The sequence below is a fragment of the Oncorhynchus nerka genome, linkage group LG24 (assembly GCF_034236695.1).
Source record: "Oncorhynchus nerka isolate Pitt River linkage group LG24, Oner_Uvic_2.0, whole genome shotgun sequence".
Lineage (NCBI taxonomy): Eukaryota > Metazoa > Chordata > Actinopteri > Salmoniformes > Salmonidae > Oncorhynchus > Oncorhynchus nerka.
The window spans coordinates 16,957,833-16,985,762 of record NC_088419.1 but is presented as its reverse complement, the minus strand read 5'-3'; the positions used below and the strand labels follow the sequence as shown (position 1 = coordinate 16,985,762).

At 40.4% G+C, this 27,930-nt stretch overlaps 3 protein-coding genes across 6 annotated transcripts in view; 2 read left to right on the top strand and 1 right to left on the bottom strand.

The window, feature by feature from the left end:
* The first annotated feature begins 63 nt into the window (after window positions 1-63).
* Window positions 64-7,606, top strand: LOC135559592 (synaptotagmin-like protein 3). Of its 3 annotated transcripts, XM_065008668.1 has the most exons (4): window positions 64-134; window positions 5,827-5,882; window positions 6,080-6,357; window positions 6,837-7,606. In XM_065008668.1, exons 3-4 carry the CDS (start codon window positions 6,260-6,262, stop codon window positions 7,054-7,056), a joined length of 318 nt encoding a protein of 105 aa, XP_064864740.1. In that variant the 5' UTR covers window positions 64-134; window positions 5,827-5,882; window positions 6,080-6,259; the 3' UTR covers window positions 7,057-7,606. The 3 variants fall into 3 exon arrangements, with proteins under 3 accessions (XP_064864740.1, XP_064864738.1, XP_064864739.1); XM_065008666.1 differs by having other exon boundaries at window positions 5,827-6,357; XM_065008667.1 differs by lacking the exon at window positions 64-134 and adding an exon at window positions 142-228 and having other exon boundaries at window positions 5,827-6,357.
* Window positions 6,986-27,099, top strand: LOC115107457 (synaptotagmin-like protein 3). Its single transcript, XM_065008665.1, has 14 exons — window positions 6,986-7,063; window positions 7,739-7,806; window positions 8,194-8,245; window positions 8,842-8,908; window positions 9,663-9,741; window positions 10,368-10,486; window positions 10,863-10,985; window positions 11,303-11,475; window positions 11,671-11,773; window positions 23,258-23,428; window positions 23,583-23,691; window positions 23,918-24,023; window positions 24,739-24,941; window positions 25,453-27,099. Coding segments are annotated over exons 1-14 (1,467 nt in total). The 5' UTR covers window positions 6,986-7,061; the 3' UTR covers window positions 25,545-27,099.
* The window catches only part of ezrb (ezrin b), a 62,955-nt gene continuing 61,256 nt past the window's right edge, over window positions 26,232-27,930 (bottom strand). For both annotated transcript variants that reach the window (XM_029631013.2, XM_029631014.2), the window contains exon 15: window positions 26,232-27,750. In XM_029631013.2, the coding sequence (XP_029486873.1) occupies window positions 27,586-27,750 (165 nt within the window). In that variant the 3' untranslated portion in view covers window positions 26,232-27,585. The remainder of the gene's footprint in view (window positions 27,751-27,930) is intronic.

The window sequence follows — 27,930 nt, the reverse complement described above, 5'->3', positions numbered from 1 at the left end:
GTGTGACAACAGGAAGGAAGGAAACAGAAGCTGAAGTGTTTTCCTTGTTACCTTGGCTGCACATAAGAATCTGCCTCTTTCAGGGTGACCACGAGTCATACAAACAGCACTGCACTGAGGCCTCAGCTCAAGAGGTAAGATCCTGTCTTCATCTGACTGTTTTACTTTTTTTGGTGGGGGGCTTTGAGAAGAAACGGCTCATGCAGCTGATACAGTAGTTGTTCTTCAGTAAGTGTCACAATTGGTTTTTCTTTGTTTGATTGGTTTGCACATGAGGCAATTTTAAGGATAAGATAAGAAACTAGGTATTCCATGAGGTCAATGCCTCAAGGCCTTGTCAGCTTGGTGGCCTCTACCTAACCCTGGCATTGCTGGATGATTCTTAGGATTTAGTCCTTCCAGTTGCCATCCACAGTATAGGACTATTGCATATTCCATTACTGCAATGCTCAGCAGTATGCTAAGGAGGTAAATTACTTTTAGAAGTGATCTACAGCCTCTACAGAGCATTTAGGATTTATCTTTATGACTGTGAGTGGTACTGTAGGTGTTTGAAATTGCTCTCATTCTGAATCTGCTGCAAAGCAATGCATAGGTTTCTATTCTGTGGTTGTTTCATCTGTGCTCTCTTTTAGTTGTCTCCATAGCCATGGCTCGGCAGCCGATGGGCGCTAGATCTCTTCTGTGAGAAGCACTGTTGTAGTCACCATATGTCAATTCCATTTCAATTGAGTCAATTCAGGGAGTTAACTTAACAATTCAGGGAGAAACCCATTGCTTATCCTTGCCTAGATTGACTGAATTTAAATTGATCTCAACCCTGGTGAGAAATGCAACCTATTTCAGAGGAGCTTTATTTGGTATCTGTGTTGAACTGTGAGGATACAGAAATGCAATGGTGGAAAAAGACTCCAACACTCAGACATCATTTACAAACTAAGCACGTGTTTAGTGAGTCCGCCAGATCAGAGTTATTAGGGATGACCAGGAATGTTCTCTTGAGAAGTGTGTGAATTAACCCATTTCTTGTCCTGCTAGGATTCCAAATGTAAATAGTAATATGTTGGGGTGTCGGGAAAATGTATGGAGTAAAAATAGTAATTTTTATTAGGAATGTAGTGAAGTAAAAGTAAAAGTTGTAAAAAAATATAGTAAAGTAAAATACAAATACCCTAAAAAACTACTAAAGTAGTACTTTCAAGTATTTTTACTTCATTACTTTACACCACTGAAGAAATGGTGGTGTCTCCTGTTGCTATGTACATCTCTTCAGACGAGTTGAGTAAGGTAAGTAAGTATTGGTTATCAGTGAGGTAACTTCTTCCAGGAAACATTTCTATGCTTGGGTAACGTGTCTGTGGGCCCCATGAGTTCTCACAGCAGACAGACACGTATGTGGTCCCACACACATAACACCGGGCCGGCTCCAGGCATAAGCGACATAAGCGGTCACTTAGGATCCCCGGCTGCTGTGAGAACGCACTATACCCACTTTTTATTTTTTATTAACTCAGTCGGGGTCTCAATTTACTATTGAGAGTAAGAATAGTACAATTCAATTTCATTCCATTTCAAAACTTGGTTGTGCATCAGCCGTTTCTCTTATTATGTCAGTCACTCAATTAGCTGACAATTGGTCAGATATCTAAACTTGTGTTAATCATGGCCGAATACCAACCAGGCACACAGCGCACATGACTAGGGGGCCTGACCACCATGTGGCCACATTGATCTTGTTAGTCATTCTCACTCATATCATATTAACATGGCATAAGTCATGACAAATTGTGTATAATTGTAGGAATTTTGCTTTCTGTCCTATTGCGGAAATTCTCGTTTATGTTTCACCTCCGAAGAATGACACAGGCTGATAATGCGTATTCACTAATTGGGGATGGGAATGTTGTGGTGATTTCCACGTGGAGTGGAGAAATAAAAACAAGAAACTGTCAGTGTAGCTAGCTAGCATGCTAACTTTATCTAGATAGCTGAAGTTATATGTTGTTGCTACACTGTATTCAAAAGATTAGCCAGATGGCTAGGCTATGGCTGGTTCTGGATTTGTCAGAAGTAGTTAGGGAAAACTTTGCCACAGATGGATAGGAAGTATCTTTGACTTTGCCATCTATTGTAATCTTTAAAGTTTTGGCATTTTCTATATATTGCGGCAGCGAATGAGCCATAGAAAGAATAACATGAAGCTCCAGTAATATGGCTAGCCTAACTATTGAACGGTTTGGACTACATTTATGATGGACACGGTGCAACCTTTAGTATTCTGCTGCAGGCTATTCGGCTTAGCTACAGCAATGTCAAATCAGCCCATGCCAGTCTTGGGGAAGCTGCACTGAAAATATAGTTTACTTAGCTACCAATTACTTCACACTGGAACTTCAGTTACATTAAAGCTAAAGTTAGAAAAAGTAGTTCACTACATCCAAACTACTAGATAATTATCATATCTAAATCTGAAATGTCATAGACCATAAATTGAAAAAATGGATCACTCTGGAGTCAGATGTCAACAGAATGTGTAATTTAGCCTAAACACAAAAATACGTAGGCACACAAAGTGTTTCAAGCTAAAATTAGGCAGGTTTTATGTGAAACAAGTCTGTAAATTCTTGCCAACTTCACCTAGATTTGGTTTTCATTTAGCAAAAAAAAGATTGTGTAGTTCCAGTAGTTAGCTATACCACATGTAAAAAAGTAATGAACAACTGAAAACACTACCAAGATTTGAATTTAGTTAGGCTACCACCAAGCTACTGTAAAATGTAATTAAACTAGAAATGTAATTAGAGTTCACTACACTGGCCCGTGCACATGACATGTTTCTCACAACTAGGGGGAAGTCAAATGATACAAAGTACAATGACTTTGATCATGATGCACGCCGCAAATTATACTGTTATGTATCAACAACCTGAACGCATCTTACACGAAATAACAATAGAAATGTAACAGCACAAAATAGATACATCCGTAAAAAATAAATGTGCGGATGCCTTTTCATTATCGGATAGACACTTGTGATTTCTAAATGCACTAATCAAAGCAGTAGCCTCGTACGAACCATCCTGATCTCGCGAGCTCACATTCTGTTTCTCTACACGAAACACAGTCTGCATTAAACACTTAAAATACACACCCTCAAATTAAGTGGACACTTTATTTGTTTTATTAACAACAAATCAATACAGAAAGTACATGTACATAGATTAGTAGCACAATTTCTAACTTATTCAAATTCGTTTTTACTTACATTTGTATGTTGACTCCATATTGACGATGAGGTTCAATGCTTTGGCGGACTTTTCTTAGCGATGTACAATCATTGCGAATTGAATTATTGGGCGTTTCAGGCTTCGAAGTGAACATCATTGTGCACTCGCAAACTCAATTAAAAACGAGGGCTGACGTTGCAAACTTCCTTTGATTGGCTAATTATTTGGACTGACGACAAATATAACCGAGGGAATTCCCCAAAGGGCATAGGGCTGAGGGTTTAGGGCCGTCTACTTCGAGCTTGAAACGGAGCCAGAATGTGAGCTGGCGAGATCAGGGTGGTTATTATAAGGCTATCAAAGCAGTGGAGCATGGTCAAACCATTCATCTCGGAGCGATGGGGGAAGCGGGATTCCAAAATGCAATCAATTTCACCATTTACAAAATACAGACTGGCTCAAAAATAAGTGAAACTTGACAAATTATCTAATGGATTATGATAATTTGCTGGTAAATAAAAGTGGAGGTGCAAAACAAGACATTTGCTCCATAGTTCAGGCGAAAAGCTGTTTGGCTCAGCTAAAGATCATCGATTATATTGCTCAGCTCACTCGCGACTCGCAAAGAGGAAGAACTTTGCAAGTGTTTCTGATTAATTAATGCCATGTTGGTTGGTGGTAACATTCAAATAAAACCCAGCCCTGAAAAGATACGTAGACTGAAAAGTATTAGCTCGTCATATCACAAGGCCTGCAGCATACCACCCTGCATCCGACTCCTGGCTTGCCTCTGAAGCTAAGCAGGGTTGGTCCTGGATGGGAGACCAGATGCTGCTAGAAGTGGTGTTTTGGTGTGCCAGTAGGAGGAACTCTCTCCTCTGATCTAAAAAAAATATCCCAATTCTCCAGGGCAGTGATTGGGGTCATTTCCCTGTGTAGGGTGCTGTCTTTCAGATGGGATGTTAAACAGGTGTCCTGACTCTCTGTGGTTGCTTAAGATCCCATGGCACTTATTGTAAGAGTAGGGGTGTTAACCCTGGTGTGCTGGCTACCTAATCATCCCCAGCTTCCAATTGGCTCATTCCCTCCTCTCCCCAGTAACTATTCCCCAGGTTGTCTCAGTCAATTTACTGGTAAAAAATAATAATAGGGCGAACGCACTGAAAATATCTGAAGTTACCACATTGGATTTCCACATCAACCTGAAATATATAATACAATGAATTATTGACTTAAATTGTTGTGCAAATTATGGACATTGTCTTTCAGCCAAAAAGTAATAATTTTGGCTGTTTAAAATGTCAAAATGTTCTCTCCGCCCCGTGGTAAAATTGCAAGAAATAAACTTTCAAACTTACATTTTCTCTCTGCCGTCAAGAGAAGGGCCACTAAAATGTTATGCCATCCATGAGGTGGGGGGAGGCCCACATCAGGCTAAAGTCTGATACTGCATTTGAAAAACAGCTCCTGAAAATACCTCGTATTTTTTATTAGCATAATTTCAACCCCCGCAAACAAAAGAGAAACAAGTGGAAGAGCTACTTTTAGTTATACATGGAATATTAATATATTATAACATTGTATTGTATAACTACAGTATATTATCAAAAGATAGCAGTTAATTGAATAGAAAACTTGTTACACTTGTTGCACTCTTTCTGCTCAGTGTCTCCTGTCCACTCTCTTTATCAGAAATGCAGAAAATGCATCCCAAATGACACCCTATTCCCTATCTAGTGCACTACTTTTGACCAGTACCCATAGGGCTGTAGGGAATAGGGTGTCATTTGAGACAGAACCATAAAGATGCTGCTGCTTCGCCATGGGGGATTGATCACATTAATTGTGACACCGATTGTTTCCAGTGGCCCTCTGCTGTCTTGGAGAAAGGCAGAGACAACACATGATGGCATCCAGTCACTAATGAGGCTCTTTTCCCCTTTCTCACCATGCTTCAGATTACATCTCCTCTCCCAAACCAAAATACACTCTGATGACGCTCTTTCTCACCATACTTCACATCCCGCCTCCCAAACTAAAAAAAGAAAAACAGAGACATTAATAATGCAGCGGTTGGCATTTGGATAACGTGTGTGTGTGTGTCTATGTGTGTGATGCCTTCACTGGAGCATCACTACAATACTGGCAGAGTAGTCAGCTTGCTGTGAGAGGATCGGTGCATGTGGGAGCTGTGGCAGGACCAAATGGGATTTACTATTCTGAGCAAAGCACTGTGACATTAAGGGCAAGTGTACAATACAGGAGTCGGGAGGAAGGGTGAGATACGTTCAATGGGTTATCAGATGGCTCTGATACTGTAGCATTATACACAGCACAAATGGAGGCTGCTGAGGAGAGTACAGCACATAATAATGGCTGAAATTGAGTTAATGGAAACCATATATTTGATACCATTCTACCTATTCCGCTCCAGCCATTACCACGAGCCCGTCCTCCCCAATTAAGGGGCCACCAACCTCCTGTGCACAGCATGCGGCATTGTCATTCTGTTGGTCTTTCCCTGTTCTGCCTTAGTGAGTGGGATGTTACTGTGAGGGCTACAATGACTAAATGACTGGTTGCTCTTTTCTTGTCCTAGTGAACAAAGTGAACATCAGTCATCGGACTTTGTGAAGAGGATCCCTGCGACTATAGGTCAGAGTTTGCTTCTTGGATGCAGCACTTTGAATGGGTTAGAGAGCAGAGCGTAAGAGGTAGTGCTGGTCACCAGAGCAGAAACATATCAAGGTCTGTGATGCGAAGCGGAGAGAGCTTCTGTGAATATCGTGACGGGGACATGGGATGTCTCTGACTGTGCAGCGAAATCAACATGACTTTCATTCTGCCCTCAGTCTGGTAACAAGTGAAGACGTCGTCCAGCTTGAAGCAACATCGGGCACCCAATAAAAAGAGAAAGAGGGTGGAACAAAGGGAGGAGACAGAAGAAGAATAAGCGAGAGAGAGAGAGAGAAAAGGAGAGACTAGAGAGGTAAAGTGGGGACGAGAGAAGAAAGAAACTCACATTTTTACAGATGGATCTGGGCGTGCTCAAGGCTCTGGAGAGAGAGAAGGTTCTGGAGGTTCTTCAGAGAGACAAACTTTTATGCAGCACGGATGACGACAGGATAAGGTAGACAACATAATTTACTTCAGCCAAGCTTTTCACATTTACTGCATGGACACACTGTATAACAACAACACTCAGAGGGTACTTCAGGATCTGTGGAGACAATGACAACGCTTAACTGATGCCCCTCAAAATAGTATTCACAATCGTTGGTGTAAAATGTATTAATGCATTAATACTATAATGCATTTAATTAGAATGAATTGCCAATGGCTGACTGACAGGAAAAGTGGATGCGAAGAGATGATCAGTACAGTTAAAGCACTGCCATCATTACTGTACCTCAGGCTGCTGAGGGGAGGACGGCTCATAATAATGGCCAGAACGGAGCAAATGGAATGGCATCAGACACATAGAAACCATGTGTTTAATACCATTCCACTAATTCCACTCCAGCCATTACCACGAGCTTGTCCTCCCCAATTAAGTTGCCATCAACCTCCTGTGCTGTATCCCCCACCTGCGACCATCTACTGTTACAGGAGGCTGAAGACGGAGCTACAGGAGATCCGAAGGAAAGGTGCCAAGAGTTTTGCCCGGCAGTACAGCGAAAGGACTTGCGCCCGCTGTCAGAGGCAGCTGGGAATGTTCTGGAACTCGGGCGCCGTGTGCCGAGGCTGCAGCCACCGCGTCTGCAACAAGTGTCGCGTGGGCGTGTCCACCCTGGACTGGAAGTGCACCGTCTGCCACGCCTACAGATAGGAGGCATGTCAGTGCCGTAACATAGACTTAGATGTCAGAACCGTAACATAGAAAGTTATGTCAATACCAAAACTGTAACATAGACTCACATGTCAGCACTGTAACATAGAATGTTATGTAATTGCTATAACATATACTTTTATGTTAGTGCAATAACATATTGTCATGTCAGTGCCGTAACATAGAATGTATGCTCTAACCTCTAACCTCTAACTGTATGCTCTAACCTCTAACCTCTAACTGTATGCTCTAACCTCTAACCTCTAACTGTATGCTCTAACCTCTAACCTCTAACTGTATGCTCTAACCTCTAACTGTATGCTCTAACCTCTAACCTCTAACTGTATGCTCTAACCTCTTTATTATTGGTATCCTCTATCCTTTATTCAATATTTTAAGGCGTGTTAACATGTTGAGAGAATGAACTGACAAAATGTACAGTATTTCCTTTGTAATCTAAACCAGGGCTGTTCAATATCGGTCCTGGAGGGCTAAAACACTTCTGGGTTTCATCCTGTCCTTCTTATAAGGGACTAATTCCAACCTGGGACAACAGGTGAGTGTAATTTACTAGCAAGTAGAAACAAAAACCTGAAGTGTTTCGGCCTTCCAGGACCAGAATTTAACAGCCCTGGTAAACAAAGGATAATTTATCTCAAATCCATTTCTTCACACTTCTTAGGAAGGTTAAGATCAGGTCCGGGGAGTGGTTTTTGGAAGAAAGGGCCAAGAAATTTCCACCTGACTCGGGTTTGTTTCCTTTACCCCTCACATGCCTAATTCTCTCATAAGTAAAATGCCAGTATGAAAAAGTACGAAGCCATATGCACTCATGAAATTACTAAAATGTCTAAATGCCTTGTATGTCTAAAAACACAGCTATACAGTACAGGACTAGTCAAGTAATACATCATACAGCTAGATGTGTTTCAGTTGTTTTGCATGGTATTGAAAAGTGGTCTTCTACATAATCTTCTGATGTGTGTTTGGTTTAGAGAACTGCTTCGACTGAATAATGCATTGTTGCTGTCTGCTAGGACATTGCCCGGGAGAGTGGGATAGAGTCCATAACAGTAATATTTAATAGTGTATGTGTACTGGTGTTGGCAGCTATAGCAATACTCTTTTAATTTACAGAAAGGCATGAGACTGTTGGGGAGAAGTTACTAAAGTTTTACCAGAGGTTGAGGTGAGTCAATGGGCAGTCATAATTTATAAATATATTGTATACTACTGTATTATGTGACCATAGTGTCTGATAGAGATATTAGACACAGATGGATGCAGGTATGTACTTTATCAATATTTAAAAACATGTAATTTCATTAGAAATTGGTGGGCAAAACACTGTTCAGTGAAAATATAACTTTTAAAAGCTCATTCTGTTAAGTCATGCCCAAATAATGGTTGACTTATCCTATACTTGTGTGGCCAAAGCATACATTTGTGAGAGGAAAAAAAACACTTTTTAAACTAAAAAACCCCACTTTAAACTATCTGACTGTTTCAAAAATGTTTGGCATTTCCTCATATAACGTGATGTCACGTTTTTGGCCGAGACGTCTCATTGGCTGGCCTGGCCAATCAGCTGTTTACTTGTTATTACTATTTTTAGCAACCAGTATACACCCACACCGTTCAAACACAGAAAAACTGCTTATTTAACTACTTAATTACATTTTGGGGGGGAAGAAAAACTATTTAACTTATATTGTGATGAATTATAGGTCATGTTTAATAGAAATATGGAAATAGCATTCTCTGTGTGTGTGTTTCACTTTCCAGTCATATAACAGTCGTTCCGCCAACCGCTCCACCCTATTACGATGGTCCATCCTTCAGCAGATCAGGGGTAAGGTGAAATAAAGATATCCAAATGATCTACCACTTAAAAGGCTTTAAAAACCATCTGAGAAGTAACATGTGCAAAAATGCTTAACTTATTGTAAAAGGGCAGGATAAACCAAGTAAAAAGGTACACAATGTATGGCTAAAACTGTCTCACCTTACACACACAGTAATCTCTCAAACAATGACACACACCTGCTGTTAAAGGCCATTCCTTCAATAATTAGGTCAGTGGGACCACACCTGTGTTAAAACAGCCACTCAATTTACTAGCTAATCAGGATACAGACCCAATTAAAGGGATAGTTCACCCAAATTACAAAATGGCATTGGTTTCCTTTCTCTGTAAGCAGTCTATGGACATGGTCTGGCAGCAATCCATGCTTTGGTTATGTTTCCCTAGCACTGTTTCCACATGCTAACATTTTAGCGTTTGTGGCACAAATCCCACTCAAGTCATGGGCCCGATATTAGCATTTTTCGCGCATCATGTCCAAATCATCCAAAAGTATCTCAAATTGATTGAAGCTCAACAAAGTCACTTATAGAGGATTTGAACATGATGTCCAAAAAATCCAAGAGGTGCAATTGACATTGCAGCTATAGAATTGCCTGGAATTATGAATTGTTAAAATGAAAGGGATTCTGCATACAACTTATTTTATTCAATAAATAGGTTGTGAAGGGCTCACTCCTTCACAGTTTCATGAACCACAATTATGACTTGGTCTGTCAGATGTATTGTCAATCATCTCTAGGGACTGAACAATTCCTTTAAAAAACCATTCACCAAGTTTATGGAGGACCTGATGGTTTCCCTCACAAGCCACATGAGAAGTAAGTGACTCTTTTAAGCCATTTTGGTATTTATGAAGAAAAAGGCTGCATTCCAAACACTTAAAAGACACACCCTGGGCCTCCCGAGTGGTGCAGTGGTCTAAGCCACTGCATCACTGCTAGCTGTGCCACTAGAAATCCTGAGTTCGAGTCCAGGAAACTTCTGTCGCAGAAGTTTTCGTTGCAAACTTCCCTTGCTTGGCTAGTCATTTGGACCAAAGACAAATATGGCTACAGGGATTCCCCCAAGGGCATAAGGCGAAGGTAAGTGGACTAGGGTGTGTCTTTTATGATTTTGAAACGCAGCCAAGGTCTCTGTAAAAAAACAAAACTGTATGATCTTTCAATGTGAAGTAATTTTATGTACATCTTGGTGAGAACTAGGATCCAAGAAAATCAAAACAGTGACACATTTCCTCTGAGCGTTATCGCAAACCTTAATGTAATTTGTCGATAAGATATCCTTGCGATCAGTTGTCGGTGTTAAGGAAACCGCACCTAGGAAATAAGATAAGATATGATACTGTATCTATATTGAAGCTTGTTCGCAAGCAGCACGTCAGAAGTGCTACGTTATGGATGGAGACGGTCTGTGTGTGTTATCCACCCTACCGTTCGAGTTGCAGGGTTCTCCAGGTCGCAACAGGATGTACGAGTGGAACAGGATCTTCTTACAGTGAACAACAGGGGACAGAGCACTGTCTGGAAAAGCCTCTCTGACACAAACATCAACAAATACAACAATGTAAGAGAAACCAAATACATATCAACCCCTCAACTTTGTCAAAGTATCACACTATCAAGTCACAGACCACATATATTTCGTCAAACCCCTGGGGTCAAATCAAAGAGACCCCACCTACATATGACACGTATGACACTGACAACTATTTCAGACAGGAAAGAGGGAGACTTTAGAAACAGCTATTGGAACAACCTTTAATAATGATACACATTTCCATCTTGTCAAGAGGTTCAAGCCTCTCAGTGGAATGGCTAAGATGTTGGACTGACAAACACAGGGACCCGGATTCAAGTACCAGTTGCGCTTCCCTGGAAATTCACTAGAAAATGAACAAAAGTATACTATATTTCAACAGACACAACCTCTCTCCTCACAGCTTACCAAAGGCCCCAGTCTTACCAACCTGTTCAAGAAGAGCCGGAATGATGACCAGAGCAGTTCCTCGTCAGGGGCGGATGAGGACCTTTCTCTGGGTTCAGAGTACTCATGGGGAAAGAGGGTGAGTTGAGTGCCCTGATGATGAAGAAAAGAGACATAAAGAACACAGGGACTTGTGCAACAGCAGCCCGTGCCAAACTTCACAATCTATTTGACATTTTATCAGATAAGGATTGTTGTTATGTGGTTGTCGTGTCTTTTTCATGTCTCGCATAGCTGCAGAGTCTTGTCGCTGGCGGAGAAGCTAGAAAGGAATGCATCCAAATCCTCTGAATACATTACGGAATAGAGCTGCATTATGCTGTCATAACATCATTTTAAAGAGGCAATGTGACATGTTGATCTGTATATAAAAATATATATATATTAATATTACAGGGCAGTAGTGCTAGTAGCACTGGTACAGACTGTGGTCTATTGGAGATCAACAGAGTGACAGGGGAACTAAAGCTCGCCATCGCCTTCAACCACATCACTTCCTGCCTGGAGATCACAATAAACGGCTGCAGAAACCTGGCGAATGGAGATATCAAGAGGAAGAAGTGTCACCCGTAAGCATTATTACTCAATACACCAGATTATAGAAATTTGGCCCTACCCATCATTGAATGCTGACTTGATTGGGGAGGCCCATTCTAGTAATTCTATGTCTTTCATAACAGATTATTACTCTCTGTTGTACTGATATATCCATTTGCAAACTAGATCTCCTCACGCTGTACTGTATGTGTCAACATCATGGGCAGGTACGTCAAAGTCTACCTACTGCCGGAGAAGTCTCAGAGCAGCAAACTGAAGACAACTATCAAGAGGAACACAACGGATCCCATTTATAATGAAATTTTACAGGTAAGGAGACAAATATTATGGGCCATATTCATTTGGACACTACAAAACATAGTAAAAACTTGTTCAACTGAAAATCAAAACAAGCTTCAATTTAGTGTCTAAAGAACACCCTGAACTGGATTAAAAGTAGTGAGTGGAATAGGCTACATGGCAATGAAATCTCCTGTTTTTCACCCATTGATAGAGGAATTTTAGATTCCTCTATGCTTTAATTGCCAAAACCAATTTCACACTCGTTTCTATTCATTAATGAGGTGTAAGTTCATTATTTATGCATGAAGTAGATCGAGACCAGTCTTAAAAGCCAGGTAAAGAGCGTTTAATGCCAGAGAGTACTAAATGCTTACACACATTACCACAGGTTATAAACTGAAAATGACGTCAGCGTTTTCCAAACGTTCCGTTTCACAAACAGAGGGCCCCTCTAATTCTCAAGCCTCCGCGTTATCAGCACGAAGTCAAGGCCAGTCAGCATAAATCAACATTCCCGACCATTTTGGAGATGGCCCGTTCCCACCACCTGGAGATTTGTACAACTGAATGAACTAAGGAACAGACCTTCATTGTTACTAAACTTCCTGACTACATTATATACAATTGTGAAAGGGAGCAAGAGGGACAGTACATTATAGCATTTGGACTAGTCAGTTTCTGATTGGAATGTATACATAATTAGTCATTTCAACCATATTTTCCTCTATCAATCCTCCCTTTGATCAAATATTATACATTCAAATCTACAAAATAAAAATATTATTATAAATGTTTACCCGACTCTTCACCCATCTTTAATCAAATGTAACCTTAACTCCAACTGTTTTTAAATCTACATCAGAATCATAACTCCTCTTTCAGGATTCTTTCTTTTTTTTCTTTTTACAATGTTTATTAAAAAAACAGTTTAATCATTGAAACAAATTACAATCTAATTCCCCTTCATCTCAACACTATTCTCATCAAACATAAATTCCCCACAAATGACAGATCCAGATTCGTCCACTTCCTCTGTAGACATGCCTTCAGTCCTCCACGGGTCAGAACCTGGAATCAGTAGTGTCGTTGATCTCTCCAGAGTCCTGGAAACAAGGCCTCGCACACAGGGAATTAGACAACAGCCGCATAAAATTAAAACAGTCATACAGGTAGATACAGCCCAAAACACCACATTTTTCCATAAATACTGTCTACCCAATTTAGTTCAGAGAATTATCCACCCCAGAGTTTCTGCCAACCCGTGAGCCAGGGTGGTCAAACCAGCTGAGGCTTCGGGCACTGATTCGTCCGGAGCCGTGCTACCTGGGATGTAAGACATGGTCCTGATTACCACGCCCACTTCCTCCTTTTATCCTATGCAATTCTATTCTGTCAGGTCTTCCAGCTGGTTGCTTCAGTCTGTTCTACAAAACCTTTAATAACACCTTTGGTATTCCTGCTAAAGCGCTGTTGATTACCATAACTATAATTACACACCTCGTGGAACCCCAATGTTATCAATATATACTCTGTCGTCAAAAGACCCAGATGGAGCATCTCTTCTCTCTCGTTTGGCTAACTTCATGTCTTGGTGTTGTATGAGTGTAAAAGGCATTCCTAAATGTACTAAAGCACATAGTCCAGTCCAATCAGTCGGTAATACCGCACAAACTAATTCCCCCGCACAACCACCAGATGTCGACACTGGCCCATTTTATTTTATTGAAGTCCCCAGAGTTCAACCAGCCTGTCAATTCAGACATGGTCTCGTCAGTGGTCATATTCTCTGTACCAACTTGGTTCCTGGGGATATAAATATTTGGCATTCCTGCTTTCATGAACAGCTTTACCATACATGCCATTCCCTTAGGGGAATTAATTCCGTTCAGTGGAAAAGGGATAGTTGTTAACTGGGGTTTAGCGTTCACACAGACATAACATTCTTCTTTAGCCACTGATCTGGCCGTATTGAATCCATTCCAACCATAAGTTGGACTCCCCAAACCCAGTCTCCACTTCTATAACTTCTTTGAGGTCTTTGGTCTGAACTATTCGTACCTTTATACAATACTTCCTCTGTTCAGGAACACAGTCCAAAACGCCAACCCTTACTATACTCCACCTGGTCCCAAATTGAGTGTATGGGTTTACGTAGCCATCCCTTTCAGTGTGAGCTATGACCTGTCCACGATCAATATGGTGATTTACACAAATACTTCCCATAGAGTCCCATGGTTCTAGACTGCCAAGGGGTGAATGACCCCAATTGATCTACACAAAATTCTACTGAGAGATCCTTGCCCAATTCCACCCTCACTTCCTTACTATTTTGTTTCCGTGACCTTCTGAGAATCTTAGGTAACATCCCATTTCCCTCATCTAGCACATGAGTCAAATTATCCTCTTTGGCACTTTCCGGGGGATCATGGTGAATCAGGAATATGGCCCCCACAATAAAACAGCTCAGGACGGTCAGTGCGCACGTGAAGCCCCACCCTCTCCCCGAGAACATATCAACAGCCAGAGGCCAAGTCATCACTTCACTTCTATGAACGCTCACAGCTGGGGAAAGGTCGGGTATAGGGAATCTTCAGAAGGAGTTTGACCCCCGTTCCATATGGGTCACGGTTCCTCTCCTACTCCTGTGATCGTCCGACAGTGCTAGAGTGACTTACCCTCCTACAATGTGTGACATGTACCCAGGTAGCTCTTTCGGCTAATCTCACAGCGAAGGCAGTCACCAGTAGTACTTGGAATGGTCCCTCCCACCGAGGCTGCTTCCAGTTTTTTTTTCTTTAGTGATTGGATCCAGATCCAGTCTCCTGGTTGAATCTCGTGTGCCACCTCCCTCTGTAGTTCTCCTGCTGGGCATAAAACTTTTGACCATACAGGTTTGGTTAATAAAACAGTTTCTTATTCGTCAAACCAATTAACAAAAATTTGTTTTTATTAGTTAATTATCCCGTAGGTCACATCCTATTCTAGAACACTATTTACCCATCCCCCTTTTGTTACCTGGCTCTGCCCAGGTAACAACCTTGTCTTATTCTTATACAATGACTTAGATAAGATTTAGTGAATTATCCTTATGTCTGAAATTCCATTTAGGAGTGTCCCTTTCATTTTCCACATGTCCAATTCTCACTTTTGTCTCCACTCAGTAATTTATCTACCCACTATGTTATCTTTGCTCGTCCTGGCCCCCCTTCTATAGCTTCTCTGTTCTCCAACCTTCAAGGTCTCTGCAGTGCGGGGGAGGGCTCCTCTGTATGTTTCTCATGTTTTCCAAATTTGAACTACATGTCCCTTACTATTTGGCTCCATCCAAACCCATGGACCCTCTTTTAGAAAAAAAAACATATCTATGAGCTGCTTTTCTCCAAATTCCTTAATCAATCTATCTTAATCCTAACAATAATCCTAACTCCTCATAGATGTCCTATATTCCTGTTAAATATAATACTATTTAAAAACGTATAATCTAATAAATGCTAACCATATTAAAAATCCTTCCGACACTAACAAGCCCTCTCCTTGGGGACCCTCAGTATTCTATCTGACAATAACATGGATTTAATGTGTTGCAAAGTGTGGAATAAAACTTTGGTCCTGTAAAACAGAGTAAAGCAGAACAAAGCATTCTTATAACCCATCTGGTCCTCTCAGCTATTCTTATCCAGCACCAGGTGGGCACCATGCCACCCTTCACGACAGGGAGAACAAACATACATGGGTCATCCTCAGTCAGTCTTATCCTCCCCTCAAAGCATGCTTCACCTCAGCCTCTCCAACTGGAGCATCAAGCAAAGGCATCATGCCTGAAGCCTTCACCACACCTGTAACAGACTTCTTAAAACACGGTATGATGCAAGCAGCACATCACATCAATAACAAATAATACAAGAATTGGGGTCAGAAATCCAGTAACCACCATACCAGTATACTTACCAAACCAGTCTCCCAACCAGGTGGACCGTCAGACTCCTCTACCCCCGCCATGGTCCTCATCTCAGCAGATTTAAGGTCCTTAGATATACTACCATCTGGACTGGTGTTATTAGGGATATACGTACAACATTGTTCACCGAACATCTTGCAGACTCCCCCATGACTAGCAAGAAGCATATTCTAAGCAAGTATATTCTGTATAAGACAGCCACAAATTGTCCCTACCATCAAAACCAGTCTCCGTGTCTAATTGATCAATAGCTGAATAGTCTAACATTAATTATCTCTGGCCTGCTCGCCTCCCTACCACTGAGGAAGTACAGTAAGTTGTTCGCTGCTCTGGCCCCCCAATGGTGGAACAAACTGAAGGACAGCGGAGTCAATCACCACCTTCCGAGACACCTTTTTCAGGAATACACAGATTTAGATGCACTATTGTAAAGTGGCTGTTCCACTGGATGTCTTAAGGTGAACGCACTTCGGTAAGAGCCAAATGACTTAAATGGGAATGAGATTTTAGAGTGGTGGCAGGTTCGGTCCAGGGGGGATGTCCGGCCCTGGTCCGTCTGATAAATGTAATTACTCACTGAGACCTCCGGTTTTGGCAGTACCTTAATAATAGAAAACACACCCACCGTGTCTGTCCCGGTCCTTTGTAGTCCGGGGTGTAAGTGCCTGCATCAGAGAGCTTAATAGTTTTGATGGTTAGTAGGATTTCATCACCTTTACAAAGTTCAACAGTACTCCCAGGTTTCCCCCATCTCATGGAAAACCTATCCACCTTTGTGGGATTCCCTATGCCATAAGGATATCCTCTTCTCCAGTCCCAGAACTGTCCCAAGTTGGTTATCATGTAATCCCCATACGGACACCCTCCCCCATTACACAGGTAATGTCCCCCGTCTTTTGACACTCCTGTACACGGGTGTTAAAATCAAACAAAAATACCTCAATTCCTTCCCTGCCCTGTTGGCTCAAAATATGTTATCTTCCCCTATTTATTCTCAATGATGAATATGACTTTCTCTCTGTTACAATACCAATTCCCTAATAGCCCATTCAAAAAAACCTTCACAGCTAATGTTATAAGACAGAATCCTGAACCACTTTCTCATTTGCGGTTCAAACAGTAATTCTAAACCCTCAACCAAAACTGCTTCATTTCTAATGAATTTACCTTAACACTAGTAACTCAATATGACCCCATTCATTATACAAATGACTCTCCCCTGGGGCTGATCAGACCTCAGAAGCCAGTCATGATAAGGTCAATAGGTCATACCATATTAGACATAAAGATCCCTTTTATCCTTACAATAGAAATAGTCACCTGTATAATTCAAACCCATAAAAAAAACATCTCATAAGGTTCCATATTTAAAATCTCCTTGCACTAAAACAAATCATTCTAACCGTTGTTTTATATATATATAATTTGCAGACCTTTTTCAATTTGGTCGTTTAACCTCTTGCCTCTACTTGGGACGCTTGCGTCCCAACTAGAGCTCTGGAAATGCAAATGTGCTACGCTAAATGCTAATAGTATTAGTTAAAACTCAAAAGTTCATTAAAATACACATGCAGGGTATCAAATTAAAGCTACACTCGTTGTGAATCCAGGCAACAAGTCCGATTTTTAAAATGCTTTTCGGCGACAGCATGAGAAGCTATTATCTGATAGCATGCACCAATACACTACAACAGAAAAGCACAGCAGGGGACGTAAACAAAATAATTAGCATTTCGGCGTTACACAAACCGCACAATAAAATAGAAAACAGTCATTACCTTTCACCATCTTCTTTGTTGGCACTCCTAGATGTCCCATAAACACTATTGGGTCTTTATTTCGATTAAATCGGGCCATATAAAGCCAAGATATCGTTATATGTAGACTGTGTGATAAACGAAAAACAGCGATTTCACAACGTAACGTCATTTTTTAAAATTCAAAAAGTAGACGATAAACTTTCACAAAACACTTCGAAATACGTTTGTAATGCTACTTTAGGTATTAGTAAACGTTAATAAGCGATAAAAATCATCCGTAGGCGATGTAAATATCATTAGCTGTCGTCTTGGAAAAAATTTCAGGAGAGAGCTCTTCCGGAATGATCTGGGCGGAGACCGGAGGTAAGTCGTGCCCCTCTTTCGGTTCAACCAAGAATCAATGATGATTCAATTCACAAGACTCTAGACAACATGGGGATGCTGTGGGAGTTGAATGCTCGGTCTTATCTAATTCGGCTCACTGTTAACAATTGCTAGAAGTGGCGCAAGGATATTTATTTCCATTTTCTGTGATTAGGTTTTCCTGCGCTTTCCGATGTAACGCACGTTATGTAATAGCCACAGTCGTGATTTAACCAGTTTTAAAAACGTCCGAGGGTTTCCTATCCACACATTCTAACCATATGAACGTACTATATTCCTGGCATGAGTAGCAGGGCGCTGAAATGTTGCGCGATTTTTAACAAAATGTTCAAAAAAGTAGAGGGTAGGAGCAACAGGTTAAAGCTGCTCTCTCCCCCAAAATTATAATCCCAGGAGGCCTCTAAAAGTGACACCACATCCCTAACTATCATTCACTAATGCTACCTCGAATCAGAAACTCAATAAGTGAACTATAACTAAAACCTAATGATAATTCCCCTTTGACTCAAATCATTAATCATAAGTTTTAAACATCGTCTACGGATATGTTTACTTAAATGACCATGCTACCTTTAGATACAATTAACCCGATAACATTATTATCCAATGCATTACTTTTTCTCTCTGCCGCAAATGTCGTACATTTCGCAGTGTAAGGAATCCGTAATTTAATCCCCGATATTTAATAAATATGCATTCACATTTCTCTCATGGCTCCTTTAATTTACTTATTTTGGTTAACTTTCATCCGTTCCGGAACAAAGAGTTCTACCTAAACCCGCCAGAACACACTGTTCAACTAAGTTAAATCAAACCCAAAAATTGACTATAACCAATAAACAAAACACTTTTATCTCAACTTCTGAAAGGTTACTCGAAGCCTCGATACACACACTAATAGCCATACAGTTTGCTCCGTTATTCCCAGTCTCTGGTGACAAAAGTGTCGCGCTAGTGACGTCATCATCAAGCGCTCAACCTGCCAATTCGTAGCGACTTAAAATGGATTGTAAATAATTCTTGTTCGATTAACCAAACCTAATTTATCACATCTGTTCTAATCCTGAATTATAATTTACCACCCCAACCAACATCTCTAAATTCGCCAATTTTATAAAAGCTTTTCGATGGGCATAAACCATAATTGTCTCTTTGTTATCATTTAGAATCCATTTTGCTCTAAATACCTGTCTCGTCTTTGACTTAGTATTTTAATTACAACTCTATTCCCAATACATTATTCACTTGTCTAATTACAACTCAGACCAGCATTAGTGAGTGCTCGCCTTAAAAATGCCTTGTCTCTGGGAACAGGGAAATCCCCTTAACCCAAACATTTACTCCTACAACGACACCCAATAATTCTTATGATCCCTTCACGTCGTTCGTTTTAAATCTCTTGATGTTTCATGTAACTTATTTTTCTCTCTTCGAATTGTCGTCCCACAATATTTTTTCCCACTGTCATACACTCAAACCACTGTGATTACCGTGCACTGTCCCTTTAAGATAAGACTTTTCATTTGTTCCCAACGAGAACGGAAATCAGATCATTTTTAGAATACGTTACTTTTTGTTCAAATTCACTGGTGTTACCTTAACCAAAAATCAATAATCAGAAAAACAATCACAACTTCTTACGATTAAACTATTCTTACCTAATTTATAGTCCAAAGCGTTGCACTATATAGCCCCAGTGAGTGTCTAGCAATTCCTTTGCTTGACTATAGACACAAATCTGCCCGCCTTTGTAAAATATATATTCCCCATTCAGATTGAGTTCAGTTTTAAATTCTAATCATCAGAGTAAACTCAACCAAACTTCTCAATTTACTATACCCTAACATTAAACGTACCATGTTTTTGTGTTAAACTTCTCATGTCAATTGATTCATAATTAGCCGTAACGTCCAGGCAGGCTGGAATTGTATTGTATCTCTCCGGTATCCCCTCCATTTAACTTTAGGTAACTCTCTTCTATGATACATCTATTTAATTACGACTCTCATCTCAATACATTATTCCACCAGATCATTTTGGGCGAAATAGCGTTTTACATCGAAATTGCCTCGCCATTATTTTTAATGACTTCTTTTATCAATTCTATCTAGAACACATAATATCCATTCCGTTATATCTTTTGCAAACACTGGCGACCGTATTTTTCAGGCAAAACATGCAAGTAGGTCAATTACGATCTAAAATCAATTTTAGTTAAACGGGAACCGAACCGTGGATTACCGTTGGCGAGACTGCCGCGCTCACCACTCCCCCACTAGTACAATGGAATTGACTGAGACTCTCTGCAAATATACCCATTTTTACAGTTATCTGAAGTTGTTACTCCGACATCTAGACAACAGAAAATAGCCCAAATTTAAACGCCCAAAGTTTTCCCTCAGTTTCCTTTCTTTACTCGATTGTCGCCTCTGACTTCCCCACAGTTAAATTACAAAATGTTGACGATTTTTTCGTGGGGTGCTACACTCCCGGGCGAAATGTCCAATTTTGTTACAATTAAAACATCTTGTATTTTTCTTTTGACTCACCTTGTTCATTTTTCTCGACTTGGGTTGCTCCAGCAGCCGTATTCTTATAATCACAAATTCTTCGACTGGATTATCTCCGCATTGTTGGTATAATTGAGGAAGATATAGTTTGTTACCCTCACGCCCACCCAATTGGTTAACTTCTCTATCTGCGGGAACAGTGAGTAGTGTCTCTCGAACCTTGTTAAATTTCATCTCTTTTTCGGCGCGTCCCATTCTCTTTTTTGCTGCCGAAAGCCAAACTCCGGCTGTGTATAACCCTTGTTTATCCTGCTTTTTCACATTATTACCACATTCCTTATGTATTTGTTTTATAAGCGATTCCAGTTTTTCTACATTTAGGCGGCCATCAAAATCGTATTTTTTTTCTCCATCTTAGACCGAAATCGATGTTTCTCCTGTCTCTCTGTTCCATGTATCGCTCGTCTCCCGTTAGTTCCGGAGCTTTCTTTGAAGCCTTTCTATATAATTTTAAATTCTATGTGCGTGCAGTTCTATAAATTTGTAATTTACCGTTACTTAGTTACTTCTAGTTACTATTCTGCTAGCCTATGTGTGTGTCCCTTTAAAAATAATCAGTATGTATTTTCCATCTCGGTCGGGTGCGTTTCTCGTGATTTAAGTCTAGCTTTTTTATGGAAATCTTACCAATAGCTTTGACTTTTGAATCAGATTTTTAGGTCTAACCTAACAACTATAAGCCCAGGGTTTGTAAGGCCCTAGTTAAAATCTTATTTTCCGGTTGTGTCAGTAAAGAACTCTAATAATCGTTATCTCACGCCGCTAATTGTTAGATTTCCCTCTCGCATTAGATTTAAGTTACACTCTCCTCCTTATTCGGCTAAACAATCCTTCCTTTTCTGTCTTAATCTCTCATGATTAAGTTTAGCTCTTTTATGGAAATCCTCATCTACTAAAGTCTGACATTAAATCTCACCCGTATACAATACATTACTGTTCCTTTAGGACTTTTACTAAGATTTTCGCTCCAAATCGGCCTACTTGTAGGGTTGACCGAAGACAAATAGACCGAGTCTCAAAAGTCTCCGTCCACTCGTTCAATCTGATATTAGTTTTCACCCGTATATAGCGATCACTGCAGTAATATATAGTAATCCCTATTCCTATAGGACTTTGAACTATAATATCGCCCCAAATATAGCTTAATCTGTAGAGTTGATTGAAAATGACCAACGGAAAAGCAACTCAGTTGTTCCCCATAATCTACAAGATCTTTATATCTATGGGGTCACTTGTTCCGTATTTCCGCTGGATACATTGTTCAATCTGACATTTAACTCACCCGTATACAGTAATCATTGTTCATTTAAAAATAATCAGTATGTATTTTCCATCCTGTGAACCGCGTCCATAGAAGACTTTTGATCGGACATCACATTTTCCCCATAGGATATTCCTTCTGGGACTTTCAACGTAAAATGTCTCAAATCTCACTTCTCTAGACTAAGTTGACCTCTCCTGTGAACCACGTCTATAGAAGACTTTTGATCGGACATCCAATTTCACTTTCAACGTAAAATGTCTCAAATCTCACTACTCTAGACTAATCACTTATCTTTTGATATTAATTTCTTTCAGCATTGTACAGGTTCATTTATTCTGTTCGCCTAGAATTACCCTGCCTTCTCACCAAGCCTAATTTATCCTCACCTGTTTTAAACATATCTATCTGCTACTTTCCACAGTCAGACTACTTCCCATATACAGATAGACTATTAGGTAAAAACTTTATTTAGGTATGTTTATTGAATTATTGGCCATCCTATTTGTACGGAACAAGCGTCCTAATTCTCCAATGCGTACTATATCACTCCTTAATAATCCTTGGCTTGCAAAACCAGGCCGTATTAAGCTCTAGTTTATTTGTTGGTAGCGCACTTTACCTCAGGTCAATTTCGGACCTGCTTCCATTTTATCGATATCCTGGTTAATACCCCCGGTAGAAACCCATTTTATTTGTTCGGAATATTCAAGCACCTATTATTGATCAAATTCAACTCCTTCATAACATTTTAATCAATAAATATCCTAAATAATCCCTCCCAAATTCGAGAATAAAGGCTACTTTACCTGCTGCCGACTGGGATAAGCATTGTTCGTTTGAATCTAGTCACCCTCTCTGTCCTCTGTGATAATACGCAGGCCTGTTTCAATTTTAACCTCAATTCAGAGGTCAGGTCTTTAGTAAAACGAGTCAAAACGAGTCCGTGCACGATTTTCCAGCGTACTACCTACAGGCACAGAGAGGGATTTTTTAGATCCGGCTCTTCGAAGGACCAAATTGATAGAGGAATTTTAGATTCCTCTATGCTTTAATTGCCAAAACCAATTTCACACTCGTTTCTATTCATTAATGAGGTGTAAGTTCATTATTTATGCATGAAGTAGATTGAGACCAGTCTTAAAAGCCAGGTAAAGAGCGTTTAATTCCAGAGAGTACTAAATGCTTACACACATTACCACAGGTTATAAACTGAAAATGACGTCAGCGTTTTCCAAACGTTCCGTTTCACAAACAGAGGGCCCCTCTAATTCTCAAGCCTCCGCGTTATCAGCACGAAGTCAAGGCCAGTCAGCATAAATCAACATTCCCGACCATTTTGGAGATGTCCCGTTCCCACCACCTGGAGATTTGTACAACTGAATGAACAAAGGAACAGACCTTCATTGTTACTAAACTTCCTGACTACATTATATACAATTGTGAAAGGGAGCAAGAGGGACAGTACATTATAGCATTTGGACTAGTCAGTTTCTGATTGGAATGTATACATAATTAGTCATTTCAACCATATTTTCCTCTATCACCCATCTACATGTTGTATTCCCTGATGCACAGTGCCAGATGGAGAGCCCCTTGTTGTCTAGGAGTACTCTGCAGGTGTCTGTGTGGCACTCTGCGACCCTGAAGAAGAAGGTGTTTCTGGGAGAGGTCCTCGTCCCGCTGGAGGGCTGTATATTTAAGGACAGCACCACCCAGGGCTCCAACTGGTACCCCCTGTGTCCAAAGGTAGGGTATAACTGCTGACCATGAAGAAACGTTCACACAATACCCTTTATCTTTATAAAAACAATATTTTGGGGAAAAAGTTTTGTTTAACTTGCTGGTGTGTCTCCTCTGTCCTCTCTCTATCTCACTCTCTTATTTCTCTCTCGGTCAATAGCCTGAGAGTCCAGAAGGGAATGCAGTAGAGCAGGATACAGCAGGAGAACTGCTGGTCAGAATGAAGTTCACCTCCTTGTCCCAGCCGTCCTGGGTTTGCCACACAGATGGTAAGTTGACTCTCTACCGTTCACGCACCGAAACGTTTTGCTACAGAAAACAAATGTTTATATCTCAGTTAGTCCCTCCCTGTTTCATTCTGTTTTCACCTGTTTGGTGTCTAATGAATAAGACCTAATTTTAAATCTGTTTACATTGTGTTTTTACAGGATCAGTGGTCAGAAGATCCTTATATTGGTTTGAAATTACCTTGATTTCTTTTGTTCCTCCTCACAGCGGTTCATATTGGACCACATGATGTTGATCAACTGACTGTTCTTGTCACTGGTGCCAAAAATCTGCCCACTAAAGCAAACAACAGTCAGAACACCTATGTGAAAGGGTAAATGTATGATTAGCGTGTGTGTTTGCTGGGGTGTGATATTGTGTGTCTGTTCTAGGTGTGTTGTGTGTTTATGTATCTATGAGTACATGTGTTTCATGCATACATACAGTACATGTGTGTGTGTGTGTTTTATCAACTATATGTTTGTTAGAGGAATTGAATTGTGTTCATTAACCAATTCAATTAAAACACTGTCCGTTTCTAAGAATTTTTAAGATTGTTATTTGCATAAAATGGACAGAGACCAGTTTCAAAATTAATCAATAGCGTAGAGCTCTGGTCATAATACCATGTACATTGGTTTATATACCTCACATTTCATCATAAATGTCTCTCCTCCTCTCAGATACAATGGCAATATAGTTCACAAGCCTTCTCACATTGTCTGCCACCTGTTAAACAATCTACTACAAGCCCAAGGTCTCTCCCCTCCCTGGGTGGGGACAGAATGTCCTGTAAGGAACACAGTATTTCAGCCTGTCTGACGACAGCTCCATTTGTTTCTAACAAGGAACAGAATGTCCTTGTTCTAATTCTTGACACAAGCTACACACATTATATTCAGTATTATGATTATAATAAGATTGATACATTCATACAGTAACAGAATAGTATTCTGTTTAGTTATAATTCTAAGCTAAATGTGTACATAATTTAGTCATTATTCATAAAAAATCCCATAACAGTTTATCTTTACATGTTTGTATTTTAGGTGCTTGACTCTTCCCGGGCCCAGAGAGCTGGTCCAGAGGACCCCTGTCCTGAAGAAGCCCAGTCCGGTGTGGTCTCACCAGCTGCTCTTCAGCAGAGTCACGCCCTATGACCTCCAGATCTGCACTCTGGAGCTTGACCTCTGGGACCACGCCCCCTTTACCTTCTCAGACCGCCTCCTGGGCTGGGGCAGAATGGAAGCCGGTAATATGGCTGTCTGTCATACCTTTACAATCATACAGTAGATTTGAATCAGTTTGCATGAAAATGAAATGGCGTAAATAGAAAAGTTTGACCAGGCCCATCCAAGGGGGCTTGAGGTGAGATACATTATTTGTTTTTAAATTCTTCAACTGGGTTTACTTCATCTAATACCAACTCCAGTTGTCTGAAATCCCAGACTGAGTCAAACGTCAATGATAATTGAATTAACAAGAGCACCAATGTCCTATTTCACACAAATGGAATTTAGAGAGCCATCTGAGGAAACAGGTTTCACCTATTTCACCTTACAGGGTATTGAGAACTCTCTCTCCTTAGCATAGAATTTCTCTTTTCATTCTCTCGTGCTCTCTCTCTCTCTGTGATGGACTCAGCTTAGTGCAGTCTCTGGTTTCACAGAACTATAAAACATTGAAAAAATATTTGTGAGAGGAAGCAAGGAAGGACTGATGATGTCACTGACCTGGCACTCTGTTAACCACGTGTTTCTTAGGGTCATCATGGCAACTGGTGCTGCAGACACCCAACATGTGGCATGACTTCAGTTTACCCATGCAAGCCAACATCAACAGCAGGAGAACATGATGTCAGAGTCAACAGGGAAAAAAAGCAACTGGACTGGACACGGTCTCCCCACAAGAAAAACCTTGGCACTTTAAGGGCTCTATTCAATCCGTACCGCAGAAATTCAGCGTAATTTAAAGGCAATGCTCCCACATTAGCGGAGTCTGCATTTATGTCGGCTCAATATGAAATGACTTTTACATTTCTGCAATACAGACTGAATAGAGCCCCTACTCTACCTTTACCTCTATTTGCACTGACTGTCAGGCCCTTGCTTAGTGAAAGTCCCTCCTATTAACTATTTATGTTCAATTGATGAACTTTTATGTATTAAAAGGATGTTCTACTCAAAAGGAAACCTATTGTTCTTTATTACTGTTTTTAAAGGGACGTTCCACTCAAATACAACCCAACATGATTTTTCCACTTTCCTTGGAAAATGGCCTACAACTGAGGTGTTCAAGTGGAAAATCATGTTAAGTTGTATTTTGAGGGGAATATTCCTTGTGCTTTAAGCATGCTCACCTGATAACATCGAATGAATGAAAGTCATTAAACGTCTGAGAAAGTGACTGTCTACAACATGTGGTTCTCATTCTTTCTTAGTTTCTTCTTGTCCTTTCTATTCATGAGTTTCTGTAACCTGTAGTTAACCCCTAGCTAACGTTTCTCCCTCAAGTCAGAAGATCAAAAAGTGAAAACACAGTATGAAGCTGTAATCATAGATCTTTATTGCCAATATGCTAAACACCTCATTATAAAATCCAGTTGAAATAAAGAACAGTGGGCCAGCAGCAGCACTGTGTGTTTTGGTTATAGTGTCAGTAATAACCGAGTCTAGCACACATCCACAGAGAGGGAACGGTGAGACTGTATTCCCGGTAAACGCTGCATTTGTCGGCTCAATCGGAAATGACCTTTACATTTCTAAAACGCAATCTGTAACGCTTCAGTGATGCAGACTGAATAGAGTCCTAAGTGTTTTTGTATAAGCATTTTTCTCCTGGAGAAGATGCACGTATGCCTTGGAAATGCTGCTAGCTACCGTGAACTGCATGGCAAAATGCTGCTAGCTACCGTGAACTGCATGGCAAAATGCTGCTAGCTACCGTGAACTGCATGGCAAAATGCTGCTAGCTACCGTGAACTGCATGGCAAAATGCTGCTAGCTACCGTGAACTGCATGGTCTCCTTATGTTGATTTGATGACATAGTGGAATATGTTCTAAAGTAAAAAAGAAAGTTATAATTTACAAATCTAAAAGAAAACCTTATGGAACACAAAACTATCATTATTTTGGTTGATATAGAACCTGATACATTTTAAATGTTCTTGTGATCATTAGTAGAATAGCAGAAATATACAAACCAAGAGGAAATAACCCTTTTTTTAAATGAACCATTTATCATATAAATATTAAACTATTCATGATTTCCCAGATACTGTAGAGCAATATTAAACATGAATGAAAGTGTTCAAATATTATGGAAAAACACAATGAAACAGAACATAGTACACTTTTCTGCAAGTAAGAGTATGAAGTTAATATACTGTATGTTCCCCTTTCTGAGTGGTCCCTGTCAGAAAAAAATAAATATATATGACCCTTTTTCAAAATTGACACCACATTTAAGAAAACACCAAAAAGCAAGGCTCTGATTGGCTGTACTTGATGTCTATCAGGTGCACATCATGGCGTACTATTACTGTGTAGTCCCACAACTCCTCATCACACCTCTGGTTAAAAATAATGGTGAGTGATTTTGTTTGATCGCATTAAATTACATACAACCAAAACAGAAAGAAGATTTGTTATGCTAAAAGAAAATAATATATATTTTGGCACTAGTAAGTTTTCTTATAAGAATTTGAAAAGCCTTTTTACAGGAGTAAGTTCTCACTAAGGAGGAACTGGTAAAAGTGGTGAGGCAGATGTGTGTATCACTCACTCTCTTTATACTGCTCCTGTGTGTGTGTGTGGCAGTGGAGGGATTAGTTCAGTGACCATTCAGAAAGGGTACGTGGCTGTGTGGCCCTCATGGCCTCTGGGGAGGGGCCTTCTTATAAGGCCTCAAACTCATCAATCCTCTGCTTGGTGTTGCCCGATCGGATCTGCCGCAGGGTCTTGTACTTGTCCCGGCCGGCGCGCACATTCTCCGTGTGGAGCAGATCGTTCTGGGTATGCTTAGTGTCGTCGCGGGCCTGGGCCAGCTCTGAGCTCAGGGCCTGCAAGGAGGAACACGATGAGTCAAGAAGAAGTCAACCAGGGAGGAACATGCCAAGGACATGAGTGAACAACAGGACAACAAGCTGTTGAAGATCTGGATTTGAACCAGATCTTTATAATAATCCAATAAATATATCCAGAATATTCTATATATTATATTTAGACACAAATAGTACGTA